The sequence below is a fragment of the Pteropus alecto genome, unplaced genomic scaffold, assembly GCF_000325575.1.
Source record: "Pteropus alecto unplaced genomic scaffold, ASM32557v1 scaffold81, whole genome shotgun sequence".
Lineage (NCBI taxonomy): Eukaryota > Metazoa > Chordata > Mammalia > Chiroptera > Pteropodidae > Pteropus > Pteropus alecto.
This window is the reverse complement of record NW_006433378.1, coordinates 5,525,522-5,538,907: the sequence shown is the minus strand read 5'-3', so window position 1 is coordinate 5,538,907 and position 13,386 is coordinate 5,525,522. Positions and strand designations below refer to the sequence as shown.

The 13,386-nt window shown below is 36.4% G+C and overlaps 1 protein-coding gene across 1 annotated transcript in view; it reads left to right on the top strand.

Moving 5' to 3' along the window:
• The first annotated feature begins 3,224 nt into the window (after positions 1-3,224).
• Positions 3,225-13,386, top strand: part of RSRC1 (arginine and serine rich coiled-coil 1) — a 369,031-nt gene continuing 358,869 nt past the window's right edge. The window contains exons 1-3 of the mRNA XM_025044223.1: positions 3,225-3,493; positions 11,078-11,273; positions 11,781-11,906. Coding sequence (XP_024899991.1) covers positions 11,080-11,273; positions 11,781-11,906 — 320 coding nt within the window. The 5' untranslated portion in view covers positions 3,225-3,493; positions 11,078-11,079. The remainder of the gene's footprint in view (positions 3,494-11,077; positions 11,274-11,780; positions 11,907-13,386) is intronic.

The window sequence follows — 13,386 nt, the reverse complement described above, 5'->3', positions numbered from 1 at the left end:
TGGAGTCCAAGCAGGCTGGGGCTGGAGTGGGAGGACAGCGAAGGGGGACGGGAGGGGGCGGGAAGAGAAGGCAGGTCCCAGGCTGTCCGGGTTTTCAGATAGCCTTGGCCGCCTGCGCTAGTGGCCATTAATCCAGGATTGACAAGAATCCCTAATTAATTTAATTAGGCGTGCGTTTTGCGTTGGTGTCAAGACTTAGTTAAACACTGGGGAGCTGGACCTACTCCGCCAGGGCGTGGCCAAGAGGAAACTGACAAGTGCGCGTGGCTCCTGGAGTCAGTCCGGTATCCCGACTCGGCATCAGACCCTGCATCCTGCGCCCACATCAGGGTGCGGAGCAACTGCTCGGCTTCTCATTGCTGCCGGGCATCCCTGTCCTGAGTCAGGCGCCCCGCATCCCAGTTCCATATCCCGACCCGGTATTCCAATTCTTCACCCCCGTTCCCCATCTCCCACTCCATGTACACCTCGCAGCTCGGCATCCTGGCTTCATAACCCTGCCCAGAGGCAGGATCCTCTACTGCTCCTTGTAGAGGCTTTCCCGCCCGCCGCCAGAGCTGAGCCGGAGTCTTCACCAACCTCTCCGCCTTGGGGAGTTTGTGATTTACCCCTCTACTTGCGTCCTGGAACCCAAGCAGACTCCTGTACGGACAACCCCGCTCAAAGGGGCCGGTCGATTTAACGCATTTCTCGAGCAGCTGTTCCCTGACAGATTCCGTTTTAAAGTGTTTCCTTAGCTCCAGGTCAAAGATAGTTAAACTTCGTCCCTTTTCGAGATCTCGGGACCCTCACTCCATCTCCCTTGTAACTAACTCTCTGTATCCGGACTCCTCCCAAAATTATCTACAGGACCTCTTCTTTAGCATCCTGGGAAAACATTCTCCTTGATTTTCTGATTTTGAAAAGCAAGTGATTATCCCTCTTTGACTTTGCAAACAAATCGACATTAAGTTTGTGCCCTATCTAATTTTATTTATTGTGGACTATTCGAAAAGAGATGCTCGCCAGGAGAAAGATTTCTCTCTCTCCCCATGGACTGTTTTAATCCAAACAGTTATATGGTAGAAATGTCTACATTCTTGAGTCATTTGTCTGTATTGTGCAGGACAAAGCTTTCGGCGAGAAGTGTGGCCACATATGTATCTCACATAAGAACATTTACATATGAAAAGTTATATTTATCTGTGTGTAAACAAATATACCTCTTCAAGTGTAGCTTTGAGGACATTTTTGAGTAGTCTGAATGTTAATGAGGGCTTTCTGATGTTAAAGGTAACTTGTTCATTTTCTTGGATCTAATACTCTTAGTAAAAATAAAAGCAATTACAGAGCTTTAATATGTATATCTTCCACCTACTGGTTAAGGAATCAACACAAAGTTAACAGATAATTTGAGTTCATCATACAACCTGAAATATTTATAAAAAGAACACAACTAAAACTTAATATACTAGTATTTCTAGAATATATGTAAATAGAGGCTACGGATAACTTTGTCATATACTACTCAGATTAAAATGTTCACATTCAGCGAACTTAAGGTGGAAATTATACTTTTAGAAATATTACTTTGCCTTTTTTCTCTTGAATTCTGAAGTTATCTTTTGTTCTGCTTAAAATATTTCATTTGCTGCTACTTTCAGGAGAAATAATATCTTTATATTTTCAGTGCAATAGCTTTTAGATATTAATGAATTATATGAGTGGTTGCTTATATTTTATTACACTACAAAAGAGACTCATGTACTCACACTGTCCAAACTTATATGAATTTAGAAACACGATTTTACATTTAATCTTGTTACTATTTGTACCTACTTTAATTCTGCTGTCAGAGAAATAACCGTAAAACTTTAATCCTTTATGAAAATACATTTTTAAGGTTATTTAGCAGAATGACCAGGAAGAGCTCTCGAATTGAGGTGTTAAATACTATTTACGAACAGCTTCAAAATAACCACTATTAGAAGTCTGGTGAGGGATCTAGAGACTCACCAGCTACTTTTTTCCCCCGCTTTCAAGCACATGACTTTTAAGTCTGATCTCAAATTCTATCTACTGAGCTTGAGGGAGAGACAAGCACTTTAAAGGTAATCAGGGAAGGCTCAGACACAATCGTTGTGTGATTCACACCAAATAGATTTTCCTTTAGACCTTCCTGACATATTGGCTCTTTGTATATTTAGCAACTGTGTTGTTGATATTAGATGGAGTTATGAGAGATCTGCAGTGTTTGACTACGGACTCCACTGGCCTAAGGGAAGTTTTGTTTTTTTAAAAAAATCAAACCAAGGTTTTGAAATCATATGTGAATAAATGCTCATGAAGTTCTAATGATGCTGTTTCATTAAATAGTAAATATTTTCCGGAAACAGGACATTTCAAAATGCAGTTTTGGTAAAAAATAAATAAATAAATAAAAAGATAAAGTACAGTTGACAGCGCAGACAGGACCCACCTGAAAGGTCCCCTCAGCTCTTGAATTATTTAAAATAAACATAATGTTGTAGTTAAGTTTTAAAACGATCCCTCAGAACTGGTTAAAGTACAGTCATTTATGACAAATATATTCCTGGAGCTGATTTTCACCATCTCAAATGTGCAGAAAATGTAGCTTGGGTATCTAGCATTGTGAATGTGTTTGGTTCTCACAGTTCACTCAAACCAAGGCCGACAGTTTATTTACCTCCGTATCTGCGTATTTACAGTAAATAAGGGAAGACTGATGTTCATGCAAGGACAGATAAGTAATGTGGTATGAGTTAAAGAAAATGCCGAATCGCTTTAGTTTCTATTGGTTTAAATTACAACAAAAACCTAAACCCTTAATTTCTCTTTCAGAAGAAACCTCCTCTCCCTGCCTCGGGCAACGTTTCCCAATTCCTCTACCAACCAGGTACTTTAATATGAGAAACTAATTTGCACCTAACCTGTGAGTGCCTTCACCTTAAGGGCAGAAGAAACACCGACTTTTAATGCATTTTTTCAAGTAAATCATTATACTTTAATCACACACGACTCTATACAGACTCACTCCCATGATTTATTATTGTTGGGTGAGTTTCCTCCTCCCCCAGCTTGTGATAACCAATTTTGCTACGTGTGGGTGTCTTAAACATAACTTCCTACCACGCAGATATGTTTACTAATTATCTGTGACGATAACTACGATTACTAAGGCACTAACACTTTTCAGTCCCCACCTTTATTGCTTTTTGGTAACAAGAAAAACAAACGAGCAAGCAAACCCAACACCAAACAAAAAATTGGCGGCGTGACAATCTATTCCCTCGGTACTCGGAACGCCTGGCAGCCTCCATCGATGCACTCGAAAGCTCGGCTGATGCTGTCTGGCGCTGGAACCAGGAAGGCGGTGAGCTTAAACTGAAGCAAGTTCGGAGGACGCCGGCGGCGCCCAAAATTGAAGAAACGTTTCCAGGCTTGCGGAGCTTGCAAGTCAACGGGAGGTGTGATCCCGAAGGCCGGGAACCAGGTGATGCCCGCGTCCCGGGGCGGGGAGGAGGTGATCGCGCCCGCGGGTTTCCCAGGCCCTGCTTCCGCGTGAGGCGGCGCGGGCCTGGAGCAGTCTGTCTGCGAGGTAGCGGGTGGGTGGGCGGTGGCCTCGAGGCGTGCGAAGCGGCGCAGTGCCGTGCGCATGCGTCCCGCACCTGGAGGTTTCTGACCCTTGAGCACGAAGCTGTGGCCTCGGGATGGTGGGCGGCCATAGGGTGGTGCGAGGTCGCAGGCCTCCGGCTAGGCCCTCTAACTGACAGGGAGAGAGAGAGAGTTAGCCAGCTCTTCTGCCCCTTCCACCCTCACTCACTATTCTACCCTGTCTTGAGTACCTGACATTGATCGCTGCATTTGTTTTTATGGGCCCGTCTTGCAGTATGTGCCCGGTGCTTCATCACTAGCCCTGAGTAGGGTGCAGCGAGCGAGAGGCCGCAATCTGGTCCACGTTGCACCACTCACTTCGCTGTCTCTACTTTAGATCCACCTTACCTTCCAATAACCAACCTACCCTCCCTCCCCACACTCCCCACCCCTGTTCTTTCCGGCTCACACTTGAGTGCTGAGAGGAGAGATGGTTCAGGGTGAAATAGACTTCTTAACATATAAGTATACTCACATTAAGCACTCAGTTTTCTTGACTTCAGGACTTGTGGCCTTGTAATCAGAGACCAAGAACATATGGCTACTTTTAAACTCTTTAGTGAGATGTTATAATGCACTATTATACATATTAACTGCTCTTGATTTTATGCCCTAATTTCTCAGGTTATACATCTTTAAATGCACGTTGGAAGCTTAAAATTTTTTTTTTTTTGCATTTTTATAAGAATTAGCAGTAACCTATTTGCGAATCTACTAAGTAGGTACTAGGTAGTTAAATAAGTTAAAATGTCTTGTCACAAAAAGGTATTCAAGTTGTCAACATACACATAAAAGCGCTAATGTAAAGGAGATAGGCAGAGCTCTCAGGTTTAAGGGTTGCCGCAGGTGTTACAGGTAGGGAAACATTTTTTTCAGAGCCCCTCTAGCTTTAGGATCTATAAATATTCACTTTCTTTGCTGGCAAAGGAGATTTCCTGCTAAATGGTAGCACTTCATTACTGTATGTTCCTCAATAAGAGGGCTAAAAATGTTTGAAACTGAGAAAGATAAAGGCACCTGGCACTTATTAATTGCCTTACCAACTCGACCAGTCTCAGGAAAGAGTTGTGTTATGAGTTGGAAAACTTCTGTAATAAGATTGTTGTTGTAGATGTATAGATATGTTTTCTGCTTTCATTTTCAAACCATTGGGGAAAAAGTCCTGTGACTGATAATACTTTTTTTTTTTTTAAAGAAATGCAAATTTTTGTTATGGGAGGAATATTTTGTCAATTCTCTTTCTTTTGAGCTTTGCTTTGTTAGGCTCCTAAAGCTAGAATTTACCTGAGTTGTCCTACCTTTGCATAGTTCTATGCCTATTTGTGGATTTCTTCTTACGCTAAATGTTGTTAACCTGTATTTATTTTTCTCTATCTCTTTGAAGTGGATTTCTCATTGAAATGACTGTTCTTCTCTCCCTGCCCCCTTTTTTTGCCATGTGTCCAAGATGAAAAAGATTATAGTTTGATATAATAATGAATGAGTAATGGAGAAATAATTATAAACTGTCATGTCTTCTAAGAATCTTTGTTTTCTCCGACTTCCTGTTTTCTGAAAAAGATAATCGTTTTTTGTACTTTTATTAATAACTGGACAAAGGAACTACTTGTGTATGCCTTTGAGCTCTTTTTTGAATGACCTCATTTTGGCTCCATATCTTCAGTCACCTAAACTTCGCAATAAGATATTTCGATAAATTGATGTCCTACTGTAGCCATTACCTGTTAGGGTTTTAATTCTGTAGTGGGAGTAGTTTGGTGAAATTTGCAACCATGAGACTAAATCAGCAAACCAGAAACTAGAGTGAAAATAGAAAACCAAGAGCTGTAGGAATTTTGTCCCAATGTTGCCTTCTCTGTTTATAAATAGATTGAAAATTGTTAGCTTATAGGATACCTAAAAATCTGCGCTGGATTCATCATTGCCCTTACCAGAAAGAGATACTAATGTTTCTTTGCATCCATTGCACCTTACCAGCGGAGTTAAATATAGAGTTCTTCCTTACTAGGAGTGTGGAATATAAATTGACCACCATGACTTGAATGAGCAAGTATATTCAATTATGTGTTAGGGACATTATGGAAATCCAGATGTTAGTCTATATCTAGAGTGGTGAATAAGAATTTAGTGCCTGTCATTGAGAGAGAAGACAATTTTTGCATCTACCTCTGATTTGCTCTTAGTGTTCACTTCATTTTCTGAATAAATATTTGAAGTTAACTTTAATAAAGAAATGTGGCTTTTGCTTTCTCTTACAGAGATTAATTTTATTTCAGTGTAATTTTTCTGAAATGCAAGTGCATTATTTGAAAAAATATGGTTTTGTGACTGTGCTATTTCAACTTTTTTTATTTGGCTCCTCTAAGGAATGATTTTATATCTCCCATTATTTTCCTGGGTTAAATGAAATCATTCTATTATGGATGACTTATGTTGTTTAAAATTAAAACAAAGAAAAATTTGACCGTCCATCCCCTGCATTCTCTCTATTTTGGTTACCAACAAGATACATGATTAGATGCGTGTCTTTATTTTTTCCACTTTGTTATGCCTTACATAGGGACTTGTACTCTGGACAAGAATGGAGAATGGAAATAACTATACATACCTTAGAGCAGTGGTTCTCAAACTGTTTAGTTTTAGAATCCCTTTACACTCTTCAAAATTATTGAGGACCCCTAGAACTTTCATCTATGTGGGCTATATCTATAAATATTGCCTTACTAATAATTAAAATAGAAAAATTTGAAATATTTATTAATCCAGTTAAAAATAATAAGTTCATTACATGGTAACATAAATAACAAATATGATATGAAAAATAACTTTTCCAAAACAAAATATTTCCATTATTGCTAATCTCTGATATCTGGCTTACCAGAAGACAGTTGGGTTTTTACATCTACTTTTGTATTGAATGTATTGTGATGAGTTGTTTTGATTGAAGTATGTGAAGAAAATCTGGATTCACACAGATATGGTAATAGAAAAAGTATTTTTTAAATTTAAACTATACTTAATGTATAATATTAGTTTCAGGAAAAAGTATTTTAGTTGCCTTTTCAGATAATTCTTTGATACTACACCAAAACTTGACAAATAGTAGTTTCTTAAAGGTTAGTTGCAATGTGGTATTTGAAACCATGTTAATGACCTTTTCATACTCAATTATATTAAAATCTATCAGTCTATCTTGCACTGTGAATGGATTTTTTACCCATGCATGATTCTGTAACATGCTTTGGCCTACTGGAAAATGCTCGTTCACTGAGTTATGCATATATTTCAAATCTTGACACACTTCATTATATAATATTAAAAAATGATCACATTTGGTAATACCACTGATCTCATCAGAAAAATCTTTGGGTACTGGGAAGCTATCAGTCCCATGGTAGCAGATACACGTTATCCAAAATTCTAATTTTTGCTTGAGAGCTCAAATTTTATTATTGGCGACAAATAATGTCAGTTTTCTTGAAATGAGAGACTCCATTCATTTTTGAGAAAATGTCAAAATGCAAGTCTTAATAATCATAGTTTTTTAAAATAAAAAGTGTTTCATGACAAAAGCAGCTAGATTCAACTTGCAATGCAGTTGCAACAATGCCATTTCTCGAGATAACCATCATTCTTCAGTATGCAGGAGCAGTTTATATGTATTTTCCATTTTATCACACACAACATTAAAAGAGATATGTGTTCAAGTGTTGAAATTTAATAAAATCAATTATTTTTATTGCTTCATCAAGGACATTCTTAAGTGAACTGCCTTTTTTTTTAACTGTTGCAGTGAAGAATGCAATGACTGCTAGTACAGTTTGGTGCCATTGACATGATTCCTGTTAAGGCACCAGCAGTTTTGCCTACTATTGTTTTTACATCACTAGTACAAAAGTCAACATGGTGAAAAAGGTAAATTATGTTTTAGTATTATAATGAAAATAGTTTTAACCTTTTGGATCCCCTGAAAGGGTTTTCAGGATCCCCAGTGGTCTATAGACCCCATTTTGAAAACTGCTGTTATATCAGAACGTAAGCTCCTTAAGGGCAAGGTTTTCTGCCTCTTGTTCACTGATATATCCCTAATTCCTAGGTCTGCTATCATCCTGTGACATTTTACCTATCTCTAGTGTCATATCACTTGTTTTCTAAATCTGGGTTGTCTCTTGGTGGAGTGTGAGGTATAATTTTGAGACTTTGCATATCAGAAAATGCCTTTATTCTGATCTCATATTAGATCAATAATTGGGCTAGATATAGATTCTAGGTTGAAAAGCATTTTCACTTAGAATTTTGAAGTCAAGTCTCCACTGTTTTCTATGTTGCTGTTGAGAAGTCCTGTGCTTTTTATTGTGATTTTCCTTTTTTTTTTTTTCTCTTTAGAAGTTTCTGGGATGTTCGATATATTTTTGGTGTCTGAATTTTTATGAGCATGTTGGGTGTATATCTTTTTAAATTCATTGTCCTGGGAACTTAGGGCAATTCATATCTTATAATTCTGAAAATTCCGTGAATATTTTTCTTTATCTCTTCTCTCTTTTTTAATGGAATGCATATCAATTGGATATTGGACTTCCTGGACTGATCTTTTTTTATCTCCTATTTTTAATCTTTTTCTTAACACTTTCTTTGAGTCCTTTGACATTATCTTCTAGCTCGTGTGTGTGTGTGTGTGTGTGTGTGTGTGTGTTTTACCAATTATTCGTTACCATTGCAAGCTTTTTCTCTATGGATGTTCCTCCTCCTGCTGGATCATCTTCACCTATGTTTCTGAGGAAATTAACTGATTTTTTTGCCTTGAAGTTTTCTTTTGCATGTTCCTGGTTTACTATGAGTTGCCTTTTTTCTTTGTTTTGGTTTCTGCCTCTTATGATGAAGACTTTCATCAAGTGGTTGGTTATCTTTTTTTTTTTTTTTTAATAGTTACTAAAAAGTTAACAGAAAAGCAGTTTATAGAAAAAAGTTTAAGTTTTGAGTTTGTTAATTGATGAGCTTGGTTATAGGACCTTGCCTTTTTTTTTGGAAAGACTTTCAAATACTTAAATAGTATATCTTATTTTAAGTACTGTTCGGTTTTTGCATAGATGAATCCTCTGCCAGAAATCTTGAATCCAAGCACACACCAGTATTTATCATTATTTGTAGACTTTCACGTAATCCGTTTAACTTTTAGTTTATCACCTCTGCCCTCTTTTACTGTGTCCCTGGACCTGGTGCTTTATTGTTTAGTCATTTTTCTGAAATAAACCACCTCTCCTGGGATTGAAGAAGAGTAGTCACCTCTTTGGGTTATATAGGGAAGGAGACCTGGGAGATTACTTCTTTTATCTACTTTCTACCAATTCCTTTGTTTTTTAGTTCCATGCCTCATTGTGTCCACTGTGGTAACTGGTGTCTCAGATTCCTGATCCTTTTTGATTTTTGCTATGTGAATTGGCTTTTCTCTTATTGGAATTCTCTACAGTTGTTTGGTATTCAGCTCTCTTAGCTCTAAATCCTCCATCTGTTTTTTATTTGCTAAAAATTTGTTGACATATTTTGTCTACTGTTCTTGTTGTTTACTCTTCTAGTTTCTTTATCCTTGTGAATTTATACTTTTTTTATCCTTTTACTCTCATTTTAGTGTTTTTTAACAAAATAATAAGAACATAATCAAAACTCATGTTAAATGGTTTCTTGTGGGTAAAGAAAATTCTTAACTGCTTAAAAGTGAAAATAAGAAAGGAGGAAAAAGGCAGGAAATAAGAAAATTTAGATGATGATATCACTCAATTATGTACAAATTCCTTAATGGAAATGCACACATACACTCGTGGTTATATATTATATATAATGGGTACATGGATATATATGTGGGTATTATGTACACATTTATTTAAATAAATATGTATATATACGTTTATATGTATAATTTCATAATCATAGTATTTCGAAGCTGGAAAGGATCATGGTGTTCTTTTACCTAGTGCAGTTTCATTTTTTAAGGAGGCTTAGATTTTGCTAGTGCAAGTTACACAACCAAGTCTCTCCAATGTTTTGTTGAGCTATAAAATGTTAGAAATGGTAACAACTCCAAGGTTCAGAACTATTTTTAAAGTTTATCTGGCTCTCAGTAAATAGCATAAAGTTTTGAATTGAATCCTAACAGCAGTTTTTAACTGGAATCACGGAGGGGATAAGCTCTCTGACAATTCTGAAAACAATGCTGGAATTTAACACATTGCTTTTTTTATAGTAATGATATTTAACTTATTTTGAATAAATATTAAAGGAAAGCATGAGATATTTATTTATCTGATCCATTAACCATTTATTTTAATCATTACATAGGATGAATCTTGCTTTTATGTGATATTGAAAGATAGTTAATAACTATCAGTAAAAAAAAAAATAAGAGTGCAGATGAGAATCTAAAGGCTAACTTTAAAGTAAGATAAGTTAGTTTCTTATCAGCTAGGTTAATTCATAAATATGAAAACCTTAAGTTCTATTTCTGTATGTTTTTTTCCTTTTGTTTACTAAATATACAAACATCACCATAGCCATATAGAAAATAGTTTAAAAAAGAAAAAAATCACCCAGTTTCAACAGTTAAATATTATTAGCTTTCATTTTTACTCTTATTCATATGTACTTATTTTCTTAAATTGTAGTCTTTGTAGATACAGCTTTAATAATGCTACAATGGGTATCGTCATGATTATATCTTTCTTTTAAGAAAAACTTTTCAGATGTATTCCTAGAATTAGGATCGCTTTGTAAAAAAAAAAATCGACAGTTTTATGACTCTTTATTTAAATTGTTAAATGCTTTTGGAAGGATTATACCACCACTTTATAGGAACTAGCAGTGTGAAGAGTTGACTGACTTCAAAAGTAACTTCATCGACTTTGGTACTTAACATTTCCTCCTCCAAATTTCACAAGTGAAATGTTGATAGTGTATTGTTTCAATCTGTACTTTGTTGATGACTAATAAGTTTTGTCCATTTAAAAATTTAGAATTTTCACTTAGAAAGATGTAACCCTAAAACATAGTAAAATATCTTTCATCTTTAGGGAATGTGAAAATGAAAGATTAGGTAATTGTTCCCTAAATCAAGTATCGTAATTAATGATAAATGCAAGTTAAAATATAAGAACATTTTTATAATGAGCTATCTTCAGGATTGACTCTTTTGAGAGATATTTGAAAAAATTTAGGACAAATTTAAGTTGTTCATAAATTGTAAAACCAGTTAATTAATAATCCTAGCAGACTGTACTAGAGCGGTTTCTCATGTCTTGTCAAGAAGGTACATTTATAATTCTACTTTAAGACTTTAAAATTTTTTTACAAAGTTTAAAAAAAATCACTATATTAAATTTTATCCATTTTGCCATTATGTTAGAAATAATTTTCTTTGAATTTAAACTCGTAGAAATGGGACGCCGGTCATCAGATACTGAAGAAGAAAGCAGAAGCAAGAGAAAAAAGAAACACCGTAGACGGTCATCCTCAAGTAGTTCTTCAGATAGTAGGACATATAGCCGAAAGAAAGGTGGAAGGAGATCAAGGTCAAAGTCAAGATCTTGGTCCAGAGATCTTCAGCTTCGCTCACATTCTTATGATAGAAGGTGATTTTCATAATTTTTACTTACATAGTAATGAGAGTAATATTCTTCAGAGTTTTTGTTTTTGTACTTTTAATTTTTCTGGGTAAAACAGTTTTTGTTTAGTAGTGGTGTATTTATGAGGGTTAAGCTCCAACCTAAAGGTTTGCTTGCTTGTTTTTTTTTTTTTTTTTTGCCAGGCCCAGCGCATGAGTTCAGTGTCTTCGTCCATTGTCTTTTCTTTGTAGACAAGTAGACATCAACTAGTATAGTTCTTATACTATATTATCTGGTAATATTGGAAGGATTAAATATACTACTATGACCCCTAAAGTCTTAATTAGTAGCTGATTTGAGCAATAAATTATGAAACCAATCATCTCACTGTTCAAGAGGAATACCATTTTATCTTCGTTTGTTTCTAGAAAGAAGGCAATAAAAATAAGATGATTCTTTAGAATCTAGATGATTTCTCCATAATGCTCATAAAATTTTTTTATAGTAATGATACTTGATTATATTTTATTTCAGACGCAGGCATCGGTCAAGCAGTAGCTCTTCTTATGGCTCCAGAAGAAAACGAAGTCGAAGTCGTTCAAGGGGTCGAGGGAAATCCTATAGAGCTCAGAGGTCTAGGTCAAAAAGCAGAACAAGAAGGTATGCCATAGTGGGTACTACTTTCTTTGTAACACATCATCCCTAAATTTAGTGACCTGAAGCAACAATTATTTATTTTCTCATCATTTTGTGATCTTGACTGAGCTCAGCTGGCAGTTCTGCTTGTCTCACATGGGGTCACTTATGCGATTGTAGTTATGTGATAGCTTGACTGGAACTAGATGGTCCAATGTGGCCTCACCCTAGCATTTGGTGACAGCTGTTAGCTATTTTCTGGGATGCTTTAGTTTTCCTGTAGCTTCTTATCCTCCAGTAGGCTAGGTTGGGCTTTTTAATGTGATGAAATAAGTATTTCAAGAGGATAAGAGCAGAAGCTGCAAAATCTCTTAAGGTCTAGCCTCAGCAATAACCCAGTATGTTATGGAGTGAATGTTTGTGTTCCCCCTAAATTTATATGTTGAAGCCCCAATCCTCAATGTAACTGTATTTGGAGATAGGGTCTTTATGGAGGTAATTAAGGTTAAGTGAGATCATAGGTGTGGGGTCCTAATACAATAGGGCTGGTGGCCTTATGAGAAGAGGGAGAGATCTTTGAGTGTGCATTCAGAGGAAAGACCACACGAGGACACAGTGCAAAGGGAGCTATCTACAAGCCAGGAAGAGCCAGTAAGCTAAGAACCAAATCAGCCGGCATCTTGATTTTGGACTTACAGCCTCCAGAACTGTGAGAAGTAAATTTCTGTTGTTTACGTTACTCAGTCTGTGGTATTTTGTTGTAGTAGACCAAGCTCACTAATACAGGCTGGCTGTCACTCCATCTGTTTTCTTGCTGTGCCCAGGAGCCATTAATACAGAGAATAGCCTATCTGGAGAGAATTGGACATTTTGGGCACTGGTAGAAAATATGATTGAATAGTATGGGGACCATGGTACTGAGGGACTTGGTAAAGAAGTAGGGATTCAAAAGTTATTGAAAGTTTTTGAGCAGAAGAGTGTTAGGATAAAAACAGGCATTTAGTAAGATCAGCTGCTATTCTCTGCTTAGTTTTTCATACTACTATTAGGCTTTATTTTTTTCATTTTTTTTTTTTAATTTTTTGGGATAAAACTTAGTAATATAATTTTATATTTTTCAGGTGTATATTATAATTTGATATCTATATTTTATTTTGTGTTTTTCACACTAAACCCCCAGTTTCTTTTCATCTCCCATATATTTGATCCCTTTTACTCCTACCCCTCCCCCTCCACTTTCCTTTCTCTGAACTCTTTTACCCTGTCTACCTCTTTCCTCTTCCCTCACCCCCTACCCTCTGGTAACCACTAGTCCATTGTCAATGTCCCTGAGTCTCTGTTTGTCCTGTTCATTTCTTGCTTTTAGGTTTATGTCCCACAAATAAGTGATATCACGTGAATTTCTACTTTTTCTGTTGGGCTTATTTCACTTAGCATAATTATCCTGAGGACTACCCAGGATGTCACAAATGGCAGTATTTCATCTCTTTTAATGGCTGAGTAC